The sequence below is a fragment of the Myxine glutinosa genome, chromosome 14 (assembly GCF_964187855.1).
Source record: "Myxine glutinosa chromosome 14, kmMyxGlut1.1, whole genome shotgun sequence".
NCBI classification, from domain to species: domain Eukaryota; kingdom Metazoa; phylum Chordata; class Myxini; order Myxiniformes; family Myxinidae; genus Myxine; species Myxine glutinosa.
Genome location: NC_136274.1, coordinates 86899945 through 86926686, shown reverse-complemented (window position 1 = coordinate 86926686; position 26742 = coordinate 86899945). Strand labels below are relative to the sequence as shown.

Below are 26742 nucleotides of genomic sequence, written 5' to 3'. Positions count from 1 at the left end.
ACAAACAAACAAACACACACACACACACACACACACACACACACACACACACACACACACACACACACGCCACACACACACACACACACACACACGAGTGCATGCATTACTCCCTGGCGGGAGTAATTACATATTGTTTGAACGCCGATTGCATCCTGTCTATTAATTATGTACGTCTATTAATTACATACTATTGTTATACATATACTGTTACGGTTTTTAGAACATTCACTAGTAAATTTTAGTAAATGCATCCCTTATAAATGTTCCCCTGTAAATATTCCCATCAATTGGCTTGTTAAAGATCGCACCCTAGTTAGTCCATGAACAACACGTAGCGAACCATAGGACCTCTTCGTAGTTATTTCATTATTGTGTTTCAGTTAAGGACCTGTTCCCAATAGTTGAATCTGCGTTGCATTAATGAAATAAGAGTAGGCTCCAAAGTTCCCTTCAAAAGCGGCGCAAGTGGTTTTCTATCTCCCCACAAGCCGCCATTAGCCATGCGGTCAAACCGAGGAAGAAGGGGGCGGAGCCGCCAGATCACAGGCGTGGCACGCCGACGCACCACCCGAGGCGGAGTCAGCGAGCCCCTACCGACCACCCAGGGCTGGCGAGGTACCATCGCGGGCGTGGCTCCATGAAGCGCGCATTGATTTGCAAAACGCGTAATATAAGCGCGGGCGCGAAGCCTTTTTTGACGAAGAAGGCAGAGAGAGTCGGGTGAGAAGGTGATAAACGAGAATCGACTTGGGTTGGAGACGGCGCTTGGTGGGGTCTGGCTGTGAGAGACGAAGCTGCGCGGAGCTGCTTCGGAAAGCCCCTACCGTGTGAAACGAACACGTGCCGCTGCCGCCGGGCTTTCACCTCGAGCCGGAGCGTGGACTGGAGCCAACCTCGACGCTGCGCACCGGCCCGGACCTTCCTACCCTGTCACCTGCATGGACCCTTCTCCTTCTTCCAGTCATTCCTGCCTGCCATTCCCTGTCGTGTAAGTCTGTTTGTCTGTCCTGTTTGTTGTCTGGGGAATAATATAAGATTGTTTTAAGGTTTGCCCTGTGTATCTGCTTCTTCCTCTTCCTGTACAGTCTCACCTTTCGTTTCTTCTTCATTTCTTGTAGATAGTAAATAAACCTGTGTTCTTCCTTTACCCTTTTTGGTTCTTTGGTTTCCTCTCATCCAATCGCTTTAGTCCCTTCTTTCGAGTGAGTACCTGTGGCACGATTTGGCCAACGCTCGGGATCGGGTTAGTCAATTGCCAACGGCTCGAGCCGCGGATTGCTAAACCGCTCGGCAAATACCATCTTGTCCGTGGTTCGAGCGGTACTTGTCTCCCTGTTTTGGGGAGGGATTGGTAAAGGTATTCGGGAGAACACCTTGACCAATAACCCTGATCAATTTCACCCCGCAGAAGAGCGTTACAAGTACCAGGACGAGAGACGGCCAGCTTAACAGGCCAAGGGGATTAACCCCCCCTTGCTAAGGGGGAGTGCCGTCTCTGAGATCCGTAACAATACCTTTCAATCCTTTGGACTGCATGGACCCCTTAGACCTTTGAAGACCCTTTAAGTCCCCCAAGACCCTTTCAGTCTCCCAAGACCCTTAAGACCACAAAGACTCAAATTACCCCAAAGACCCTGAGGACACAAAATACCCCAAAATACCCTGAAGATTCCAAAAGGCCCGAAATACCCCGGACACCCCAAAAAACCCAAAATACCCCAAAGACCAAAAACACCCTGAAGACCCAAAAGACCCAGAATACCATAAACACCCAAAAATACCACAAAGATCCAACATACCCAAAATACCCTGAAGACACAAAAGAGCCAAAATATCCCGAAGACACAAAAAACCAAGAAGACCCAAAAGGCCCCAAAATACCTCAAAGACCCATAAAGACCCAGAGGACCCAAAAGACCCCCCTCCCCCCAAAGACCCAAAAGGACCAAAATACCCCGAAGACCTCAAAAGGCCCAAAACCCCAAAGACCCAAAACACCCTGAAGACCCAAAAGATCACGAAGATCCTCAAAGACCCAAAATACCACGAAGACCTAAAATACCTAAAAGAACCTGAAAGCCACAAAGACCCAAAATACCTAAAAGACCACAAAGACCCAAAATACCTAAAAGATAATGAAGACCCTTAAAAGCTTGGTTGGGCATCAAAGCCATGGTTTGGGCATCCCCGATTTAGAGCTTTAGAACATTTGAACCTTTTTATATGTTTGAGAGAGAGAAGACTCTTTCGACCCCTCAAACACAAACTACGATTGGAACATGCCCTTCAGACCATCCATATTCCTTTAAAGCTCACACCACAAAACATCTATAGTCTTCTTGCAAAACAAAGACTATACGTTTTTCAGCATTTAATGCACAAACTCGTCCCACCCACCCCCCAACGCTGAGAGCATGATAGTGCTGTCCCATCATTCCTGTTGTTGGATGGGGATGTGGGGGGATGCACGCCGCATTGCTTTACCACCCAAAGTGAGTGTCAGAAATACAGAACTCAATGGATTATCATTTTGGGATGTTTTCAGGCCAGATGTCGGTATGGCATCAACATAAAAATTGGAAGGCATACAAAATACTGTTTCATTGATTGAAGTCGTCGAATACCAATCGCTGCCCAAGCTAAAGTTCAATTCACCAGTGTTTGGCCATTAACTGTTTCAATTATTGTACACCGGACCTTTCCTATGCCATCTCCAGGCATTGCAAATCGTCATTGCTGGGCTCGGCAGTGGGCTCGGCAGTGACGCACGCTGAAAGGGAGTACTCGGTTTTCACTCTGGTTGTTTGTTTGTTTTCTTTCTTGTTTGTTTCTTTCTTGTTTGTTTGTCCGGACGATATCTCAGCCATCCTTTGAGCTAGGAAGCTGAAATTTCGGCACAGTAGTGAGCAAGTCCTTTGTCAAAAAAGCATTTTTTGTTTTTTGAATAATCAATTAATTGAGGAGTTATTTCATTATTAGCGATTAATTAAGTACTTATTTCATTGATCAATTTTTTTTTCTTTTCTTTTTTTTGTATACTGAATCGAGGCTCGTGAAAGAGCTGACATTTACTTCACAAACAAATCAACCAGACAAGCAAAATATATAAAAAGAGGGAGCGGAAGACAAGATGGGGAGAGAAGGGGAAGCACACAAACACTTGAGAGCACGCAACATTTGAGAGCAGGGAGATGTGTGGGAGGGAGAGGGCTTGGGGGGAGGAGGCGTGGGAAGGGGGGGTGGGGGGGGGGGGTGGGAGAAGTATAAAACACAAGGACACCAAGGACTTCCAGGACAGAAGTTGGTATTTCAAAAAAGTGGAATTGGGGTGAAATTAGCGGGGGTAGAAAAGATCAAGGTTTTGGATGAGGGAAGATACGAGTTGGTGGTGAACAGCTGTTTTAAAGACCTGGAGGGTGGAGTGGGATTGAAGAGAGTGAGGGAGTTTGTTCCAGAGGCGGGAGAAAAGAGGAATGAAGGAGTGAAGGTGAGCAGAGAGTCTTGATTTTGGCAGTTTAACCATAAGAGGGTTGCAGGCAGATCTTGTGCGACCTGTAGGAATATTTGCGGGACAGAGCCCAGAGAGAGAGCTGGGGGGGCAAGGCCAGAGAGGAGTCGGTAGAAGACGGAAAGACCACCAACCTGCCTGTGGTGAGTGAGTGAGAGGCCCTTGGAGTTAGCTTCATCATGGGAGATTCCAATGATTCTGAATGCTTTGGTTTCAACAGCGTGAAGACGAGCTAGGTGTGAGGCAGGAGCACCAGCCCAGAGGGGAGAGCAGTATTCCATTGAGCTGCGGATGAAAGCCTTGTGTGTGGTAAGGAGCTCAGGTGTGCCAAGGAAGGACTTCGCACGACGGAGGATGCCCAGTCGGCGACTGGCTTTGGAGGCCAGATTTGAAATGTGGTTTTCCCAGGAAAGATCATGGCAGATAGTGAGACCCAAAAGCTTGAGTGACAGAACTTCTTGGAGAGGATTATTCAGAAAGTGGATGGGAGGGTTGTCCAGTCGGTATTTTCGGAGAGACATCGTAAGAGTGTGAGATTTGTCAGGATTGAAAGACATGTTCCACTTGTTTGCCCAGTCTGTGATTTTGTCCAGGTCTGCAGAGAGTGAGGAGGCTGCAGACTGCCGATCTGAGGGATGAAGAATGGAGCGACAGAGAGTAGAGTCATCAGCAAAGAGATAGAGAGGATTTTCAAGAAAGTCAGAGAGATCATTGATGAAGACCAGAAAAAGCACAGGGCCCAGAACACTGCCTTGGGGAACTCCAGCCTGAACAGGAAGAGTAGATGAGAGAAACCCATTCAGGGCCACACGTTGACTACGATTAGAGAGGAAGTCCGCCAGCCATGCGTGGAGATTTCCATGGATACCAAAAGAGGAGAGTTTGGTGAGCAGAGCGGGGTGCCAGACCGTATCGAAGGCACGTGATATGTCAAGGGAGACAGCTCTAATTTCCTGTTTGGCATTGAGGACCTCCATCCATTGTTGAGAAAGCAGAAGCAGCATGTCCAGAGTAGTGACCAGGTGTGAAACCAAATTGATGATCAGAGATCAAGCAAGATCCTTTCTCTTCTGACCATTAACTCAGGCACCTTTTGAGTTAGGAAGCTGATATTTGGACATGCCAATGACCAGGTGATTTGGCTGCAAAGGCTATTTTAGATTTATTAATTAATCAATTAATCGATTAATTATTTAATTATTCGATTAATGACATTTTTTTTTTTTTTTTTAAAGTTACAGATTCTGATGAAATGGTGGTGGTTTATGTGTTCTCTGACCGAATTGATTAATAATTTAATTTTTTTATGATTATTATTTATTTATTTTCATTATTAATCATTTATTTATTTTCTTTCTCATTTGGCCAATATCTCAGGCACCTTTTGAGCTAGGAAGCTAATATTTGGACATGACAGTGACCAAGTGATGTGGCTATCAAGGATATTTTTGATTTATTGATTAATCATTTAATCGATTAATTATTTATTGATTAATCGATTAATTATTTATTGATTAATCACTTAATTATTTAATTTTTTATTAATGACTTATTGAATTAAATTTCTTAAAGATACATCTTCGGATGAAGCACTCGTGGTTTAGTTATGCTATTAGCCAATTGATTATGAAAATATTTTGTGATAATCTTTTATTGATTTTAATTATACAATTAATCAATCAATTAGTGTACACCTCTCCCTCCCAATGCAGCCCCAATGAGCTGGACTGCGGTATTGCCGGGTGCCGGAGGTGCCCCGACAATGCCGCGCTGTCGGATATTTAATTATTTGGCATGGGGGCGGTTTACTTTGAATGTATCTGTACTTGTCGATTAACTGTTTGAGCTAGTTTCTTTCCGATGACATTTCCTTCCTCTCATGGTTCATACATGCATATGTACAGTGCCTATAGGAAGTGTACACCCCCTTTCAAAATTTTCACCTTTTGTTGCCTTATAGCCTGGAATTAAAATGCATTAAATCTTTCTTTTTCCACCTTTATTTACACATCGTAACCCACAACTTCCAAGTGAAAAACGAATTCCACAAACTTCAGAAGATTAATTAAAAATACAAAACTAGAATATCTTGGTTGGATAAGTGGACACCCCTTGAGTTAATACTTGGTGCAAGGACATGTGACAGCAATTACACCTGTGAGTGTGTTGGGATAGGTCTCGACCAACTTTGCACACCCTGATTGGGCAATATTTGCTTCCAATATTTGCCCAATCTCCTGTGCAAAACTGTTCAAGCTCAGTCAAGTTGTGTGGGGAGCGTTGATGGATGGCAATCTTCAGGTTATGCTACAGATTTTTAGATTGGATTTAGGTCAGGGCTCTGACTGGGCCACTCAAGGACATTTATCTTTTTGTTCCTTACCCACTCCAGTGTAGCTTTGGCTGTGTGCTTCGGGTCGTCATGCTGAAAGGTGAACTTCCGTCCCAATTTCAGCTTTCTTGCAGAGGGCAGCAGGTTTTCCTCTAGGATTTTTCTGTATTTTGCTCCATCCCTTTCCCTTCTATCCGAACAAGTGCCCCAGTCTCTGCTGATGAGAAACATCCCCATAACATGATGATGTCACCACCATGCTTCACAGTAGGGATGGTGTTCTTTGGGTGATGTGCTGTGTTGGGTTTGCGTCAAATGTAACGTTTTGCATTTCGGCCAAAAGGTTAAATCTTGGTTTCGTCAGACCACAATTTTTTTTGCCACATGGCTTCTGAAGCTGAAGTGTTTTTTTGCATTCCTCAAAAGGGTCATCAAGTTGGGCTTTTTTGTCATGGCTTCCTTTTTGCCACCCATCCAAATAGGCAAGACTTGTGGAGTGCTTGGGATATTGTCACATGCCCACAGCGACCAGTCTTTGTCATAAAGGCCTGTAGCTCTTTCAAAGTTGCCATTGGCCTCTTGGTGGCCTCTCTGATCAGCTCCTCCTTGCTTGGTCATCCAGTTTGGAGGACCGGCATGATCGAGGCAGGGTCTTGGTGGTACCATACGCCTTCCACTTCTTCATGATTGGCTTGACCATGCTCCAAAGGATATTCAAGGCCTTTGAAATATCTTTATATCCATCCCCTGATCTGTGCCTTTCCACAACTATATACCAGAGGTCTTTTTAGAAAAGTCTTTGAAAAGCTCCTTGGTACTCATGGTTGAGTCTTTGCTGTGAAATGCAATACCCAGCAGAGGAAACCAACAGGAACAGCTGATTTTATTCTGATCAGTTCATCTTTGTTGTTGTTGTACCCAAAATCTAATCAGTTCATCTTTGTTGTTGTTGTACCCAAAATCTAATCAGTTCATCTTTGTTGTTGTTGTACCCAAAATCTAATCAGTTCATCTTTGTTGTTGTTGTACCCAAAATCTAATCAGTTCATCTTTGTTGTTGTTGTACCCAAAATCTAATCAGTTCATCTTTGTTGTTGTTGTACCCAAAATTCAAACATTTCATCTTTGTTGTTGTTGTACCCAAAATCTAATCAGTTCATCTTTGTTGTTGTTGTACCCAAAATTCAATCATTTCATCTTTGTTGTTGTTGTACCCAAAATCTAATCATTTAATCTTTATTGTTGTTGTTGTACCCAAAATCGAATAATTTTATCTTTGTTGTTGTTGTACCCAAAATCGAATAATTTTATCTTTGTTGTTGTTGTACCCAAAATCTAATCATTTCATCTTTGTTGTTGTTGTACCCAAAATCTAATCAATTCATCTTTGTTGTTGTTGTACCCAAAATCTAATCATTTAATCTTTGTTGTTGTTGTACCCAAAATCTAATCATTTAATCTTTGTTGTTGTTGTACCCAAAATCTAAGAATTTCATCTTTGTTGTTGTACCCAAAATCTAATCATTTAATCTTTGTTGTTGTACCCAAAATCTAATCAGTTCATCTTTGTTGTTGTTGTACCCAAAATCTAATCAATTCAACTTTGTTGTTGTTGTACCCAAAATCTAATCAGTTCATCTTTGTTGTTGTTGTACCCAAAATCTAATCAGTTCATCTTTGTTGTTGTTGTACCCAAAATCTAATCAATTCATCTTTGTTGTTGTTGTACCCAAAATCTAATCATTTAATCTTTGTTGTTGTTGTACCCAAAATCTAATCATTTAATCTTTGTTGTTGTTGTACCCAAAATCTAATCAGTTCATCTTTGTTGTTGTTGTACCCAAAATCTAATCATTTAATCTTTGTTGTTGTTGTACCCAAACTCTAATCAGTTCATCTTTGTTGTTGTTGTACCCAAAATCTAATAAGTTCATCGTTGTTGTTGTTGTACCCAAAATCTAATCAGTTCATCTTTGTTGTTGTACCCAAAATCTAATCAGTTCATCTTTGTTGTTGTACCCAAAATCTAATCATTTAATCTTTGTTGTTGTACCCAAAATATAATCAGTTCATCTTTGTTGTTGTTGTACCCAAAATCTAATCATTTAATCTTTGTTGTTGTTGTACCCAAAATCTAATCAGTTCATCTTTGTTGTTGTACCCAAAATCTAATCAGTTCATCTTTGTTGTTGTACCCAAAATCTAATCATTTAATCTTTGTTGTTGTTGTACCCAAAATCTAATCAGTTCATCTTTGTTGTTGTTGTACCCAAAATCTAATCAGTTCATCTTTGTTGTTGTTGTACCCAAAATCTAATCATTTCATCTTTGTTGTTGTTGTACCCAAAATCTAATCAGTTCATCTTTGCATGAACATCACGATGAGATGACATCATGACCATCGTGATGACATCATGACCATGAGATGACATCATGACCATCGTGATGGATTTCTGGAATTTTTAGGGGCGGTACCCCCGGGTTGGTTTTTTTAACTGTTGTTGTTGTTTCGTATGCAGCCTATGGCATCATTTCTCTGGAAGTGCATTTGTGCCGCTGATGCAGTGCCCCAATTACCAGTGAGCTGGTACTCAATTCGCCGACCTCGGAAGGATGACAGGCTGAGGATCCCAAGCCAGCACCCTAACTGTTAAGCCAACACCAGGCTGGTTTTTTAAACTGTAACATCACAAAAAAGTATTTGTCTTTCACCGAGGAGAGGCTTCCGTCTGGCCACCCTGCCATAGAGCCCAGATCGGTGGGGTATTGCAGTGATGGTTGTCCTTCTGGAAGTTTCTCCCATCTCCACACAGGATCTCTGGAGCTCAGCCAGAGTGACCATCGGGTTCTTTGTCACATCTCTTACCAAGGCCCTTCTCCCCCGATTGCTCAGTTTGACCGGGCGGCCAGCTCGAGGAAGAGTCCTGGTTGTTCCAAACTTCTTCCATTTAAGAACTATGGAGGCCACTGTGCTCTTGGGAACCTTCAATGCAGCAGAATTTTTTTGTAAGCTTTCCCAGATCTGTGCCTCCACACAATCCTGTCTCTGAGCTCTGCAGGCAGTTCCTTCGACCTCATGGCTTGGTTTTTGCTCTGATACGCAGTCAGCTGTGAGACCTTATATAGACAGGTGTGTGCCTTTCCAAATCAGGTCCAATCAATTGAATTTACCAGAGGGCGACTCCAATCAAGGTGTAGAAACATCTCAAAGATGATCAAGAGAAATGGGAGGCACCTGAGCTAAATTTCAAGTGTCATAGCAAAGGGTATGAATACTTATGTCAATGTGATATTTCAGTTTTTTCTTTTTAATAAATTTACAAAACTTTCTAAAATCCTGTTTTCTCTTTGTCATTATGGGGTATTGGGGTATTGAGTGTAGATTGATGAGGGAAAAAATGAATTTAAACGATTTCAGCATGATGCTGCAACATAACAAAATGTGAAAAAGTGAAGGAGTCTGAATACTTTCTGAATGCACTGTCGGTGTGTAAAATGAACTTAAACACAGTACAGGTGCGTCATCATCGGCTGTCCGTCGAGGGGTCGACAAAGTCTGGAGGGAAACGTGCAGTCTTGAGTGCTTCAACGTTCAGGAATACTTTTGGTGTCTCCACTATAGGAATAATTAGCGGGGACTGAAAAAGTAGTTCAGTTTCCTTCACATTTATTGAGAGACAAAAAGAGGTGGATGCAGCGTTGAAGGTATTTAACATTCTTTGCGTATCTAGCAGGTTGGTAAACGGCAGTGCAGCGTCTTTCAGCGTACAACAGTTCCTTAATGCACTTCTTGCGTACATTGTTGTCAGCTTTGAGTCTTCTGAGATTGAAGAGGCCACCACCACATGTGGTTCTTAAGAACACCCCACCAAGTTGTGTCCTCAGTTGCCCTCAAGACTACAGCCAAATATAATAGAAAAAGGGGTAGGTGCGAGCATGCAACCCTGCTTCACGCAATGGCTGATGCCGAAGGGGTCGCTGCTTAACAGCCCCAGTGCTGACTGCAACCGTCATGTTGTCGTGAAAGCTTTTAACCAAGTTAATTATCTTGCAAGGGAGGCCAAATAAGGAAAGGACCTTCTAAAGTGTGTAAAATAAACTTAATCCCGGTGCAGGTGTGTAAAATGAACTTGATCCCGGTGCAGGTGGGTAAAATAAACTTGATCCCGGTACAGGTGTGTAAAATGAACTTCAACAGAGCCGTTGCAAGGCACACTTGTGAGCCTTACCGTTATAGAGTAGTACCACTTGCGATGAGTCACTTTACGAGTGACATCTTTATCCATGCGATTCATTCTGTAATGCCAGTCCAGGTGGTCGGCGTACACCTCAGTTTGTGCTGCTGTGAAGCGCATTCCACACGAGTAGCATTGGATTCCGGTGTACAGACGTGTGATAACACAGTCGTAGCGCCTGCATGCATGCAAGAAAACAACATTGCGGATGTGAGGTCATCACGTACTGGCTCATTACAATGGCCAAAAGGCAAAGGCAGAACAGTCAATGTAGAAGAATGTTGCAAAACATGAGATTGATGTTTGATGAGTGTTTTGCTCTCAAGTCACTCAACAAGGTCATCCAAAGGAAAATTGTTCTTGTATACAAGATGAACAAAGTTACCCGGTATTGCCGGGTAATGCAGTTGCTTCAAGACAGGAAAATGAAGTGGAGGGGGCGGGGTGGAGGGAAGTGGGGTGAGGGGAGGAAGGAGACAGGAGGGAGGAGGGGAGGGCAGGGGGAGGGAAAGGGGAGGTGAGAGGGAGGTAAGGGGAGGACAAAGGTAAGGGAAGGGAGGAGAGGGAGAGAGTGGAATGGTGATGAGTAGGGGGCATGGAGGAGAGTTGAGGGGAAGGCAGCGTGACGAGAGTTGAGGGGAAGCCAGCGTGTGGAGAGTTCAGGGGAAGGCAGCGTGCGGAGAGTTTAGGGGAAGCCAGCGTGAGGACAGTTGAGGGGAAGTCAGCGTGTGGAGAGTTGAGGGGAAGCCAGCATGAGGACAGTTGAGGGGAAGCCAGCGTGTGGAGAGTTCAGGGGAAGGCAGCGTGCGGAGAGTTGAGGTGAAGGCAGCATGAGGAGAGTTGAGGGGAAGGCAGCGTGCGGAGAGTTGAGGGGAAGGCAGCGTGCGGAGAGTTGAGGGGAAGGCAGCGTGCGGAGAGTTGAGGGGAAGGCAGCGTGCAGAGAGTTGAGGGTAAGCCAGCGTGCGGAGAGTTGAAGGCAAGCCAGCGTGCGGAGAGTTGAAGGCAAGCCAGCGTGCGGAGAGCTGAAGGCAAGCCAGCGTGCGGAGAGTTGAGGGGAAGCCAGCATGCGGAGAGTTGAGGGGAAGCCAGCGTGTGGAGAGTTGAGGGGAAGGCAGCATGCGGAGAGTTGAGGGGAAGGCAGCGTGCATAGAGTTGAGGGGAAGCCAGCATGTGCAGAGTTGAGGGGAAGGCAGCATGTGGAGAGTTGAGGGGAAGCCAGCATGGGGAGAGTTGAGGGGAAGGCAGCATGCGTAGAGTTGAGGGGAAGGCAGCATGCCGAGAGTTGAGGGGAAGGCAGGTTGCAGAGTTGAGGGGAAGGCAGCGTGCAGAGAGTTGAGGGCACGGCAGCGTGTGGAGAGTTGAGGGGAAGGCAGCGTGTAAAGAGTTGAGGGGAAGCCAGCGTGTAAAGAGTTGACGGGAAGCCAGCGTGCGGAGAGTTGAGGGGAAGCCAGCGTGCGGAGAGTTGAGGGGAAGGCAGCGTGAGGAGAGTTGAGGGGAAGGCAGCATGTAAAGAGTTGACGGGAAGCCAGCGTGCGGAGAGTTGAGGGGAAGGCAGCGTGAGGAGAGTTGAGGGGAAGGCAGCGGCATTTTCCATTACCAAGCTGCTTGGAGAGCACTCGCTAAGTGGCTTAAGCACTCAAGCAAGCACCTCCAACGAAACTGTTGGAGGTGCCTGGAGTTTCCAACTTTGTCAGAATTGGACAAATGAAAAGTTTTATAACAGTCAGAAGTGCTGCTCAGGTCAATACCAGAGTTCAAATTTTGAAATTAGATTCAGTTGAAGAGATTATCGAGCTTATCGCATGTTAGATGAAAAATATGTGTGGAAATTAAATAAAGGCACAAACACTGGTGTTTATAAGGATCGTGATGTGGACAGGAATACAGTGATTTGTAGGTATGAAGATCAGCAATATTACCATTCGTCGATATGAAGCTTTATTGTACAGAAACCGACCTGTTCTGAGGTAGGGCATTTTTGAGCTCAGCAGACAAAATGGTGGAATTATTAAGACCCTGAGCTGAATGCAGGATGACCAAAGTTGGGGCTGTTTCTAGTTGTAGTGTAAATTTTAGCGTAAATGATCTTCATAAGGGGTGTTTCAACACACCCTAACACCGAGTTTTCAGCTTTGTTGTACAGAAACCAACCTGTACTGAGGCAAGGCGTATTTGAGCTGAGCAGACAAAATGGCGGAATTAAGACCCTGAGCTGAACGCAGGATGACTAAAGGTGGGGGTTTCTAGTTGCTGTAAATTTTAGTGCAAATGATCTTCAAAAGGGGTGTTTGAACACACCCAAACACCCAGTTTTCACTAATGCACTCCCTTGGAGGTCAAGAAGTATGCATGCAAAGTTTGGGGCTGCTTTACACGCACGCACATACAGCACAATAACAGCGTAATAACAGCGCGCACAGCGTAATAACAGCGCGCACAGCGTAATAACAGCGCGCACAGCGTAATAACAGCGCGCACAGCGTAATAACAGCGCGCACAGCGTAATAACAGCGCGCACAGCGTAATAACAGCGCGCACAGCGTAATAACAGCGCGCACAGCGTAATAACAGCGCAATAACAGCGCGCACAGCGTCATAACAGCGCAATAACAGCGCGCACAGCGTAATAACAGCGCGCACAGCGTAAAAACAGCGCGCACAGCGTAATAACAGCGCGCACAGCGTAATAACAGCGCGCACAGCGTAATAACAGCGCGCACAGCGTAATAACAGCGCGCACAGCGTAATAACAGCACGCACAGCGTAATAACAGCGCGCACAGCGTAATAACAGCGCGCACAGCGTAATAACAGCGCGCACAGCGTAATAACAGCGCGCACAGCGTAATAACAGCGCGCACAGCGTAATAACAGCGCGCACAGCGTAATAACAGCGCGCACAGCGTAATAACAGCGCGCACAGCGTAATAACAGCACGTACAGCGTAATAACAGCGCGCACAGCGTAATAACAGCGCGCACAGCGTAATAACAGCGCGCACAGCGTAATAACAGCGCGCACAGCGTAATAACAGCGCGCACAGCATAATAACAGCGCACACAGCGTAATAACAGCGCACACAGCATAATAACAGCGCACACAGCATAATAACAGCGCACACAGCGTAATAACAGCGCACACAGCGTAATAACAGCGCACACAGCGTAATAACAGCGCACACACCGTAATAACAGCGCACACACCGTAATAACAGCGCACACAGCGTAATAACAGCGCACACAGCGTAATAACAGCGCACACAGCGTAATAACAGCGCACACACCGTAATAACAGCGCACACAGCGTAATAACAGCGCACACAGCGTAATGACAGCGCACACAGCGCAATGACAGGGCACACAGCGTAATAAAAGTACACACCGAACGTAATAAAATGACGCTTCGTGTAATAAAATGACACTTGCTGTAATAAAATGACACCTACTGTAATAAAATGACACACTTAGTGCAATAAAATGGCACCTCGTGTAATAAAATGACACACTTTGTGTAATAAAATGGCACACTTCGTGTAATAAAATGACACAGTTTGTGTAATAAAATGACACCAAGAGTAATAAAATGACCCCGAGTGTAATAAAATAACACACTTTGTGTAATAAAATAACACACTTTGTGGAATAAAATAACACACTTTGTGTAATAAAATAACATACTTTGTGTAATAAAATGACACCGGGTGCAATAAAATGACACCGAGTGCAATAAAATGACACACTTAGTGTAATAAAATGACACACAGTGTAATAAAATGACTCCAAATGTAATAAAATGACACCGAATGTAATAAAATGACACACTTAGTGCAATAAAATGACACCGAATGTAATAAAATGACACACTTAGTGCAATAAAATGACACTGAATGTAATAAAATGACACCGAATGTAATAAAATGACACCGAATGTAATAAAATGACACCGAGTGCAATAAAATGACACACTTAGTGTAATAAAATGACACAGTGTAATAAAATGACTCCGAATGTAATAAAATGACACCGAATGTAATAAAATGACACACTTAGTGTAATAAAATGACACTGAATGTAATAAAATGACACCGAATGTAATAAAATGACACCGAATGTAATAAAATGACACACTTAGTGTAATAAAATGACACCGAATGTAATAAAATGACACCGAGTGCAATAAAATGACACCGAGTGTAATAAAATGACACACTTAGTGTAATAAAATGACACCTCGTGTAATAAAATGACACACTTAGTGTAATAAAATGACACACTTAGTGTAATAAAATGGCACCGAGTGTAATAAAATGGCATCAAGTGTAATAAAATGACACACTTAGTGTAATAAAATGACACACTTAGTGTAATAAAATGACACTGTTCGTAATAAAATGACACCGAGTGTAATAAAATGACACCCAGTGGAATAAAATGACACTCTTAGTGTAATAAAATGACACCGAGTGTAATAAAATGACACCTAGTGTAATAAAATGACACCGAGTGTAATAAAATGACACACTTAGTGCAATAAAATGAAACCGAATGTTATAAAATGACACACTTGGTGTAATAAAATGAAACCGAATGTTATAAAATGACACACTTGGTGTAATAAAATGAGACCGAATGTTATAAAATGACACCGAATGTAATAAAATGACACCGAGTATAACAAAATGACACACTTAGTGTAATAAAATGAGACCGAATGTAATAAAATGACACACTTAGTGAAATAAAATGAGACCGAATGTTATAAAATGACACCGAATGTAATAAAATGGCACACTTTGTGTAATTAAATGAGACCGAATGTTATAAAATGACACCGAATGTAATAAAATGACACACTTAGTGTAATAAAATGAGACCGAACGTTATAAAATGATACCGAATGTAATAAAATGGCACACTTCGTGTAATAAAATGAGACCGAATGTAATAAAATGACACCTAGTGCAATAAAATGACACACTTAGTGTAATACTATGTGTATGTGTGTGTGGGGATGTGTGTGTATATGTGTGTGTGTGGATGTGTGTGTGGATGTGTGTGTGGATGTGTGTGTGGATGTGTGTGTGGATGTGTGTGTGGATGTGTGTGTGTGTGTGTGTGTGTGTGTGTGTGTGTGGATGTGTGTGTGGATGTGTGTGTGGGGATGTGTGTGTGAGGATGTGTGTGTGAGGATGTGTGTGTGGGGATGTGTGTGTGGGGATGTGTGTGTGAGGATGTGTGTGTGGGGATGTGTGTGTGGGGATGTGTGTGTGGGGATGTGTGTGTGGGGATGTGTGTGTGGGGATGTGTGTGTGGGGATGTGTGTGTGGGGATGTGTGTGTGGCGATGTGTGTGTGGGGATGTGTGTGTGGGGATGTGTGTGTGGGGATGTGTGTGTGGGGATGTGTGTGTGGGGATGTGTGTGTGGGGATGTGTGTGTGGGGATGTGTGTGTGGGGATGTGTGTGTGGGGATGTGTGTGTGGGGGTGTGGGTGTGGGGATGTGGGTGTGGGGATGTGTGTGTGGGGATTTGTGTGTGGGGATGTGTGTTTGTGTGTGTGGGGATTTGTGTTTGGGGATGTGTGTGTGGGGATGTGTGTGTGGGGATGTGTGTGTGGGGATGTGTGTGTGGGGATGTGTGTGTGCGGATGTGTGTGTGGGGGTGTCAATGTGTGTGTGTGTGAAAAATATATATAATAATGTGAAAGCGGGGTTGTATGAAAGCGAGAAGGCGGAGGAAACTTATCTGCCAGCAGTTATAAAGTGGCAGTTCTAGTTATTTATTGTATTTTCTTTCTTTGGTATGATCTTGCAACCAATTATAATTGAAGATCTAGCTAGTGATAAGAGCCATTTCATTGCAGCATCAGTGGCCTCTGTAGTTCTGCAAAGGACCTGCTCAATCTCCACACATTCCTCGACTAAATGTACAAGTGTCTGATATTGATGGCCACTGGTACACACTGGGCTATCTTTGCTTCCAAGTAGACCATTTATTACTTATAATCGACATCAATTTTTAGTTTATGGCTGTTGTTCCAAAAATACATTGGGATTTGGTTAAACATTTTTGGACCAAATTCTTCAAGGTTCAAAACTGACTTTTCATATATGTCTAGACCCTGACTACGTCGTTTATTCATATTCTCTGAGAGCCTCAAATTTTGCAGAGAAAAATCCCATATCCTATGTTTGTTTATTAATTATTACCTCCGCCACCAAAGGTGGATGGAGGTTATGTTTTCACCCCTCTCTGTTTGTGTGTCTGTCCGTTTGTGAACAAAATATCTCAAAAAGCTTTGGACGGATTCGGATGAAATTTGGCAGAGATGTAGCGTATGTGACACGGACGAAATGATTAGATTTTGGTGAAGATCCGGATTCGGCTATAATAATTTTTAAAGTGAGTCTTCACCATTGGGAGATAGGGTCAAAAACGATACATAGCAGGATATTTCAAAAAGTTGTGGATGGATTTGGACAAAACTTGGTGGACCGGTTGGGTGTCTGACAAGGATGAATCGATTTGATTTTGGTGAAGATCTGATATGGATTCGGACATGCGAATTATTTAAATTTTTAAGTGATTCTTCACCATTGGGAGATGGGGCAAAAAACGATACAGAGCAGGATATCTCAAAAAGTTGTGGACTGATTTGGACGAAACTTGTTGCACAGGTGTGTGTGTGACAAGGAAGAATAGATTCCATTTTCGTGAAGATCCGGATCCAGCTAGTATAATTTTGAAAGTGATTCATCACCATTGAGTGATATGGCCAACCAGGTGGAGGTATGTTCTCTTATCCACTGAGTGCCGTTCTAGTCTACCAATGTTGTCATATTTCATGTTAAAGATAGAGTGATGTTGCCTTGGGCCCTTGCCATATGTCTGTTCTGTATCCCTCCGTGAGTGTCAAATCAGAATCAGCTGAGTTGGTCAAGAAAAAATAAAAATAATAAAAACATTAAAAACAGCCACACACCTTTTCACAGAAAGTCTAAATACTGGAATGCTGCCCATCTCTCTACCTGGTTACCTTCTCGAGTTAACCTGCGCCGAAATGCCTTAACCCCCCCCCCCCCCTACTTCCTCCCCCATCCCCTCCAAACAGTGTCAATTGGTTCACACTCACTGCTTTAGGTCTTCCAAATGGAATCCGGTTATATCTGGGACGTCGTCATCCAGTTCGGTCTCTTCCTCATCCTCCTCCTCCTCCTGCATCTGGTCGACCCCTTGTCTCCCACTTTGCAATGCCGAGCCCCCCGCCACGGCCTCGCCTTCATCTACTCCAATGTTCTCCTTGGTTTGAGCCACGTCACCTGCATCCTCTGTCACCAAATATGGGCATTAAGTCTTTGTCGGCAGATCAAGTACAAGGATGGGGAACGGATGGACTTCCGGAGTGGTCACTGAACGTGGGTTACAAAGCACTAATCCAAAAAACAATACAGATGTTGAAATAAATGCGAGACTCCTTCTCACCTTTGGCAGTACCTCCAGCCTGGGTTCCGATTATTCCAACAGCCAAAAGCTGAGCGAACAAGGCATTAATATCCAACTGGCCAATGTGATTTGCTTGCTGGGGCGGTCTCTCTGTATATTCAACAACATTGAGATCAAGTGTAAATGGAAATGGACAGGAATGAGAAAAGCAGAAAAAGCATCTAATTAAAGTTTGTGTTATCAGTGTTTCATTTACAAGGATAAAATCCTTTGAATTGTATCAAGGTAGGGGTACGGGAGGTGAGGTAATGGAAAGATTTTGTTTTACAGAAAATGACAATTATTCACTTTCGTGATCAACTGAGGCCCAATGAGACTCACCTGCACTAGTTTCTGTCGCAACGAGACATTGAGCAAGACCTTGTATGTACGAAGGGTCATTGGACATGTGCGTTTGTGGGCCCTAACAAAGAGAAAGAACAAGAATGAAAAAATTAACAACCTCAGAAATAGAATGCCTATTCAATAAATTGTAACTTAGAAGCTAGTTATTCTAAACTCGAGCATCGGGCAAAGAAGAGCACATTTGCCTTATTGTTTGGGGCAATTACTAATAAATTCCCTTTTAAAGACCGTTTTCCCTGCTAGAGCGGGGGTTAGCCTTGCGGGCTCCATGACAATAATTATGGTTCCCTTTTTGAGGCGATGTTCTTTCATGGCCGGATGTCCTTCCAGACGCCAAGCCTTTAGTCGACTCTTACGACACGCAGGCATACGGTGTACCTATTCCAAACCGAGGCACACACCGGCGCATTCATCCCAGCAATCTGGCACTCGATTTGCCCACCTCAGAAGGATGACCGGCTGAGTCAACCCCCCAGGCGTTAATTCAAAGATCGACCGGGATTCGAACTCAGGATCCGAGGATCCCAAGCTGGCACTCGAACCACTAAGCCAACACCAGGCTAGGGGCAATTACTAATTAACAACTATTTTTCTCCATTGATGAACAAGTCCACTGAAAGAAGAGAAGACGTGAGATTTGCTTTTGGTAAATAAAGCTTCCAAGTGACAACACAAAGATTAATGAACAGGACACACCGTACAATGAGAAATCAAGCACGACCAGCTGGATCAAGAAAGCATCATAGAAACATACACAAGTTTTCCCCATAACAATCCATCACCTTCAGAGTGTACAACAACAGACAACACCTGTTTAACCTCAATTCTTTATTCATGGTAATTCTTTTCTTTCATCCATTTTACTGATCTTTATCTGTCCAAGGAGAAGTAACTTCTTGCAGAAAGTTTTCGGGAATCAAAATAAAGACCAATTGCTGAACTCTAGTCACAAGAAGGAAGCCGGACATCAGACATCAGACACACACGGACACACACACACACACTACTTGTAAAACTTATTTTATATTTGAAGTTATAACCGAAACTTATAAGCACTTGACTGATTTTCCAACTTCCCAGATTTTTTTTTTTTGTATACAGAATCGAGGCTCGTGAAAGAGCTAACATTTATCACAAAAAGAAATCAAAGAGACAAACAAACAAAGTATATAAAAAGGGGAGCAGTAGACAAGATGGGGAGAGAAGGGGAAGCACATAAACACAACATTTGAGAGCAGGGACATCGGGAATGTGTGGGAGGGAGCGGGATTGGGGGAAGGCGGCGTGGGAAAAGGGGGGGGGGGGGGGGGAGAAGTATAAACACAGTACACCAAGGACTTCCATGAAAGAAGTTGGTATTTCAAAAAAGTGGATTTTGGGTGAAATTAGTGGGGGTAGAAAAGATCAAGGTTTTGGATGGGGGAAGATAGGAGATGGTGGTGAACAGCTGTTTTAAAGACCTGGAGGGAGGAGTGGGATTGAAGAGAGTTTGTTCCAGAGGCGGGAGAAAATAGGAATGAAGGAGTGAAGGTGAGCAGTGAGTCTTGATTTTGGCAGTTTAACCATAAGATAAGAGGGTTGCAGGAAGATCTTGTGCGACCTGTAGGAATATTTGGGGGACAGAGCGCAGAGAGAGCTGGGGGAGCAAGGCCGGAGAGGAGTCGGTAGAAGACAGAAAGACCACCAACCTGCCTGCGGTGAGTAAGTGAAAGGCCCTCGGAGGTAGCTTCATCGCGGGAGATTCCAATGATTCTGAACGCTTTGGTTTCAACAGCGTGAAGACGAGCTAGGTGTGAGGCAGGAGCACCAGCCCAGAGGGGGGAACAGTATTCCATTGAGCTGCAGATGAAAGCCTTATATGTGGTGAGGAGCTCAGGTGTGCCAAGGAAGGACTTCGCACGACGGAGGATGCCCAGTCGGTGACTGGCTTTGGAGGCCAGATTTGAAATGTGGTTTTCCCAGGAAAGATCATGGCAGATAGTGAGACCCAAAAGCTTGAGTGACAGAACTTCTTGGAGAGGATTATTCAGAAAGTGGATGGGAGGGTTGTCCAGTCGGTCTTTTCGGAGAGACATCGTAAGAGTGTGAGATTTGTCAGGATTGAAAGACATGTTCCACTTGTTTGCCCAGTCTGTGATTTTGTCCAGGTCTGCAGAGAGTGAGGAGGCTGCAGACTGTAAAATCTGAGGGATGAGGAATGGAGCGGCAGAGAGTGGAGTCATCAGCAAAGAGATAGAGAGGATTTTCAAGAGAGTCGGAGAGATCATTGATGAAGACCAGAAAGAGCACAGGGCCCAGAACACTGCCTTGGGGAACTCCAGCCTGAACAGGAAGAGGAGATGAGAGAAACCCATTCAGGGCCACACGTTGACTACGACTAGAGAGGAAGTCCGCCAGCCATGCGTGGAGATTTCCATGGATACCAAAGGAGGAGAGTTTGGTGAGCAGAGCGAGGTGCCAGACAGTATCAAAGGCACGTGATATGTCAAGGGAGACAGCTCTAATTTCCTGTTTGGCATTGAAGACCTCCATCCATTGTTGAGACAGCAGAAGCAGCATGTCCAGAGCAGAGTGACCAGGTCTGAAACCAAATTGATGATCAGAGATTAAGCCATTGGAGAAGAGGAAAGATTTCATATCCGAAGCAATGATGGATTCCATGACTTTGCTGATAATTGGGAGAGGGCTGATTGGTCTGTAGTTGCTAGGATCTGTTTTTGCACCTTTTTGTGTAAAGCGGTGATGTTGGCTGATTTCCAAGCAGATGGCAGATGACCTTGAGCAAAAGAGAGGGTGAAGAGAACAGAGAGAGGGAGTGAAAGAGCGGCAGAACAGGATTTTAGGACCCGTGGGCTGATGCCGTCAGGTCCAGTTGCAGAATCAGAGTCGAGGGATGACAGAAACTTTTCCAGCTTGTCAGGAGGAAAGGACACGGAGTCCAGGAGCAGCCGGGTACGACTGGGTACGGTGGGTACAGAGAGGGATGGGTTTGGGACACAAGATTTAGAGGCAAACACAGAGTTGAGGCATTCAGCTTTTTCACGTGCGGAGTCAGCTGTGTAGCCATTTGAGGTGAGGGAGGGGATGGAGGGGGAACAAACACCAGAAACAGATTTGACCAGACGCGACCAGGATTTGGAAGAGGGAGACAGACCGGAGAGTTCGGTCTTGAGAACGGAGAGATATTGTTTCCTGGCTCTCCTGAGGGTGGAAACACACTTGTTTCGGCTTTGTGAAAGGAAATGAGATTTCCTTCCGTTGGATTAGCTTTCCAGGAGACTAACGCAAATTGTTTCTGGGCAACAGCCTCACCACAAGATTCCGTGTACCATGGACGGGAGGAAGGGTATGACAACTGAACACGAGATGGGATAAATCTGTGCATGAGAGAGAGCAATTTACTTTGGAAGAATTCCCAGGATGAGTTGATGTCAGAGGCGGTAGAGATGGGAGACCAGTCCAGATGATTGATGGCTGCTTGAAGACCGTGCCAGTTGGCCTGAGTGAAATGCCAGACTCGTCGACGCTGAGGAGGCTCCCTGAGAATGGTCAGAGAGATGTCCACTTTAACAAGCACATGATCAGATGAGCCAATTGGAGCAGAAGAAGAGCAGCAGACATTTTCAGGGAAGTTAGTCATAACCAAGTCCAGAAGAGAAGATGCTCCGTTGACTGAGATCCGGGTCAGGAAATTGACAGATTGAGTCAGTCCCAGTGAGTCGCAGAAGTCCTTTTGTGAGGATCCATGGCTGGTGAGAGGTACCCACACCCAGCCAACTGGCATGGTGACAATTGAAATCACCACATATGAGGAAGAGAGAGTTTGGATGAGTAGATAGAAGTTGGTCCTTATTATCAGACAGCGAGATGGAGATGGAGTCATCACTGTTTGGTGGACGGTACAACACACATATGAACAAGAGGTGGGAGCGAAGGGGAAGCCGTAGCCAGAGGTATTCCTGGGGGTGAGGTGGAGAGAGGGCAGTGCAGGGCGAGGGAGAAAGAGAGTTTTTGATAAAGATAGCAACTCCACCTCCAGGAAGAGGCTCAGGTCTATCATACCGGAGGAGGGAGTAACCCAGGAGAGATACTAAGGAATCAGAGACATCATGAAGGAGGAAAGTTTCTGTTAAGCAGATCACGTCTGGTTTGACAGAAGCAACCTGTATGGAGAGATCAGTTAAGTTTGAACGAAGGCCCCGGATGTTTGAGGTCCATACCGTTAATGAAGAGGAAGGGGGTGCATCGGATACAGAACGGGGGGGGGGGGGGGGAGTGGTAGGGTAAGATGTGGAAGAGGAGGAAGAGGTCGGGAGAGCTGTTGGAGGTGTGTCAGAGATTTCAGAATAGCTCGGAGAAAGGGAAGGATGGGGCGGACAAAAGGTTTGATGGTGATTGGGTGAGGAACAGTGAGGTGTTATTTGAGGAGGGGGAAGAGCGAGGCAGAAGGTTGGGGGAGATGGAGGTGAGAGTTGGAAGGGGGAAGAAGCGGGGAGGACGCTTTGAGGAGGAGGGGTGAGAGGGGGGAAATGGAGAAGAAATGAGGTTGGGGAGATTTGAAGGGGAGGGGCGAGGGGGGGTTTATGAGGGGAAGGGTTAGGGGGGAGTTTAGGAGGGAAGGGACAAGGGGAGGGATTTGAAAGGGATGGGAGATGGGGGAGATTTGGAGGGGAGGGGCGAGGGGGAGTCTTGGAGGAGAAGGGTGTGGGGGGAGTTTAGGAGGGAAGGGGCAAGGGGGGGAGATTTGAAAGGGATGGGTGATGGGGAAGATTTGGAGGGGAGGGGTGATGGGGAAGATTTGGAGGGGAGGGGTGATGGGGAAGATTTGGAGGGGAGGGGTGATGGGGAGGATTTGGAGGGGAGGGGTGGGATTGGATTTTGGAAAGTGTACGATTAATGGGAAACGAACATTTATTGCAAAACGAGTTTCTTTTGACCTTTGAGTCAAAAATACGTTTGAGGACGCTGGGGGGGAGGTGGAGAGCAGGGGAGTTTAGGGAATGTATGAAAGAGGCACTGTCAGAGATGGAATTTTTTTTTGGAATGAATGATCATCAGCAAAGCACCGTTTTTCATCGAGGTTTCGATCCTTTCAGCCCAGTACCTCTCCAAATAGCGGGTCCACAACCCTGACTGACTGCAGGTCCACATCAATAGATTACTCAACATCAATGGACCCACACCCTCAAAGTTATGTGCAGACAGTCAGTCATCAACACAGCAAACAACAACATGCATTTTAAGGCCATTTTCCCTGCTTGAGCGGAGGTTAGCATCAACACAGCAAAGCAATATGCATATTGAAATCTGATTATAATAGAGCAAACGTATATGGTTATGTATGTCGCTTTGTATGTTTGTTCATATGCGACGAAAACGTCTTCTTCTACTTCTTTTTCAAAAAAAATTACCACCCTCTTAATTAAACCTCTTAATTGTGTTAAGACTGCTGAGACCCCTCAGACCTTTGATGACCCTTTAATTCCCCCAAGACCCTTCAGGTCACCAAGACCCCTGAAGACCCAAAATACCCTGAAGACCCCCAAATACCCCAAAGACCCAAAATACCCTCCAAGGCCCTGAGGCTCAAAAAGATCCTGAACAAGTACATACATTCAAAGTACACCGTCCCCATGCCAAATAATCAAATATCCTACAGCGCGGCATTGCCGGGGCGCCTCCGGTGCCAGGCAATACCGCAGTGCAGCGCATAGAGGCTGCATTGGGAGGGAGAGGTGTACACTAATTGATTGATTAATTGTATAATTAAAATCAATAAAAGATTATCACAAAGTATTTTCTTAATCAATTGGCTAATAGCATAACTAAACCACGAGTGCTTCATCCGAAGATGTATCTTTTAGCAATTTAATGAAATAAGTCATTAATAAAAATTAAATAATTAATTGATTAATCAATAAATAATTAATCGATTAATCAATAAATCAAAAATATCATTGATAGCCAGCCACATCACTTGGTCACTGTCCTGTCCAAATATTAGCTTCCCAGCTCAAAAGGTGCCTGAGATATTGGCCAAATGAGAAAGAAAATAAATAAATGATTAATGATGGAAATAAAAAAATAATAATCATTAAAAAATTAAATTATTAATCAATTCGGTCACAGAACACATAAACCACCACCATTTCATCAGAATCTGAAACTGGGGAAAAAATATTTTTTTTAGTAATTAATCGAATAATTAAAAAATTAATCGATTAATTGATTAATTGATTAATCAATAAATCAAAAATATCCTTGATAGCCACATCACTTGGTCAGTGTCATGTCCAAATATTAGCTTCCCAGCTCAAAAGGTGCCTGAGATATTGGCCAAATGAGAAAGAAAATAAATAAATGATTAATAATGAAAATAAATAAATAATAATCATTAAAAAATTAAATTATTAATCAATTCGGTCATAGAACACATAAACCCACCACCATTTCATCAGAATCTGTAACTTAAAAAAAAAACAAATTTTAGTCATTAATCGAATAATTAAATAATTAATCGATTAATTGATTAATTAATAAATAAATCAAAAATAGCCTTTGCAGCCAAATCACCTGATCATCGGCATGTCCAAATATCAGCTTCCTAACTCAAAAGGTGCCTGAGTTAATGGTCAGAATGAATGATGAATGAATGAATGATCGTTTTAAGGCCATTTTTCCCCGCTAGAGCGGGGGTTAGCCTTGCGGGCCCCATGACAATCATGGTTCCCTGTTTGAGGCAATGTTTTTATGGCCGGATGCCCTTCCTGACGCCAACCCTTGGTCACCTCTTACGATGCGCAGGGTCAGAAGAGAAAGGAAATTTGATTCATTAAATAAGTACTTAATTAATCGCTAATAATTAAATAACTCCTCAATTAATTGATTAATCAAAAAACAAAAAAAAAAGTTTTGGACAAAGGACTTGCTCACTATTATGCGAAATTTCAGCTTCCTAGCTCAAAGGATGGCTGAGATATCGCCCGGACGTACAAACAAACAAGAAAGAAAACAAGACAAGTGCAGATACATTCAAAGTACACCGCCCCCATGCCAAAAAATTTCATATCCTACAGCGCGGCATTGCCATGGTGCCTCCGGCACCCGGCAATACCGCAGTGCAGCCCATAGAGAGGTGTATGCCAATTGATTGATTAATTGTATAATGAAAATCAATAAAAGATTATCACAAAATATTTTCTTAATCAATTGGCTCATAGCATAACTAAACCACTCGTGCTTCATCCGAAGATGTATCTTTCAGAAATGTAATTAAATAAGTCATTAATAAAAAAATTAATAATTAATTGATTAATCAATAAATAATTAATCAATTAATCAATAAATAATTAATCGATTAAAAGATTAATAAATAAATCAAAAATATCCTTGATAGCCACATCACTTGGTCACTCATGTCCAAATATTAGCTTCCGAGCTCAAAAGGTGCCTGAGATTGGACTTCCGCTTCCGGTCTTGCCGGCGAGGTTTTCGTTTATTCGCAGCTGTGCACACTCTCCATCGAAATCGAAGTTAAGTAATTGTTCCCATTTGTATTTTCGTTACAACTGTATTTATTTTATGGTGTTGTACGTATCGTGTGTCCCGAGGAAGATTTTCGGTGCAAATCTTTCGTACCTGAAAAGAAAATCGTGTTAAATCGTGCCGTGTCTTTTGAGGCCTTGGACAGTGTACAACCTTAAGGCTTCGTTTTCCTCTCAGCGGTCCGTCTTTTGTGCTCCAATAACTTTCGTTCTCTGCTTTTCCCTGTCTTTTCACCCCATAGCCTACTTCCTGGTTTAAAATCAACAACAAAAAAATAAAAAAATAAAAAAATACATTTCCTTCTCTGTTCTTATTCTTTGTTCTCATTCGTTTATTCGTTCGTTCGTTCTTCGAACGACGTTCTCTGTTATTACTGTTACTGTAATAACAGTTATTACTGTTCACTGTTAACGTTCATTGTTATTAACCTTATAATGTTTACACTTTCCCCTCAAGTTCTGTATTCCGTCATATATTATAACACCTTTTTCTTCTTCTTCTTTAACAGGTTGCTTTCGACTTGCTCACCAAATCTATCCATCCCAAAAAAAAATTCCATCTCTTTCAGTGCCTCTTTTCTACATTCCCTAAGCTCTCCTGCACTCCATCCTCCCTCCAGCACCCTTAAACGTATTTTTGACTCGAAGGTCACAAGAAACTCATTTTGCAATAAATGTTCGTTTCCCATGAATCGTGCACTTTCTAAAATCCAATCTCACCGCCACACTCCAAATCTTCCCCATAACCCCTCCCATCCAAATCTTCCCCATCACCCCTCCCCTCCAAATCTTCCCCCTTGCCACTCCCCTCCTAATCCTCCCCATCACCCATCCCTTTCAAATCTCCCCCCTTTCCCCTTCTCTCCTAAACTCCCCCCACACCCCTCCCCTCCAAGACTCCCCCTCACCCCTCCCCTCCTTGACTCCCCCCTCACCCCTCCCCTCCAAATCTCCCCCATATCCCATCCCTTTCAAATCCCTCCCCTTGTCCCTTCCCTCCTAAACTCCCCCCTTGCCCCTCCCCTTCAAATCTCCCCACCCTCATTTCTTCTCAATTTCCCCCCTCTCACTCCCCCTCCTCAAAGCGTCCTCCCCACTTCTTCCCTCTTCCAACTGTCACCTCCATCTCCCCCAACCTTCTGCCTCGCTCTTCCCCCTCCTCAAATACCTCATTGTGCCTCACCCAATCACCATCAAACCTTTTGTCCGCCCCATCCTTCCCTTTCTCCGAGCTATTCTGAAATCTCTGACACACCTTCAACAGCTCTCCCTACCT

At 43.9% G+C, this 26742-nt stretch overlaps 1 protein-coding gene across 2 annotated transcripts in view; it reads right to left on the bottom strand.

The window, feature by feature from the left end:
* PCF11 (PCF11 cleavage and polyadenylation factor subunit) overlaps nucleotides 1–26742 on the bottom strand; it is a 190569-nt gene that overhangs the window by 12310 nt on the left and 151517 nt on the right. For both annotated transcript variants that reach the window (XM_068136301.2, XM_078768552.1), the window contains 4 exons: nucleotides 17899–17980; nucleotides 17557–17667; nucleotides 17207–17402; nucleotides 10073–10256 (listed from right to left, as the gene is read on the bottom strand). In XM_068136301.2, coding sequence (XP_067992402.2) covers nucleotides 10073–10256; nucleotides 17207–17402; nucleotides 17557–17667; nucleotides 17899–17980 — 573 coding nt within the window. The remainder of the gene's footprint in view (nucleotides 1–10072; nucleotides 10257–17206; nucleotides 17403–17556; nucleotides 17668–17898; nucleotides 17981–26742) is intronic.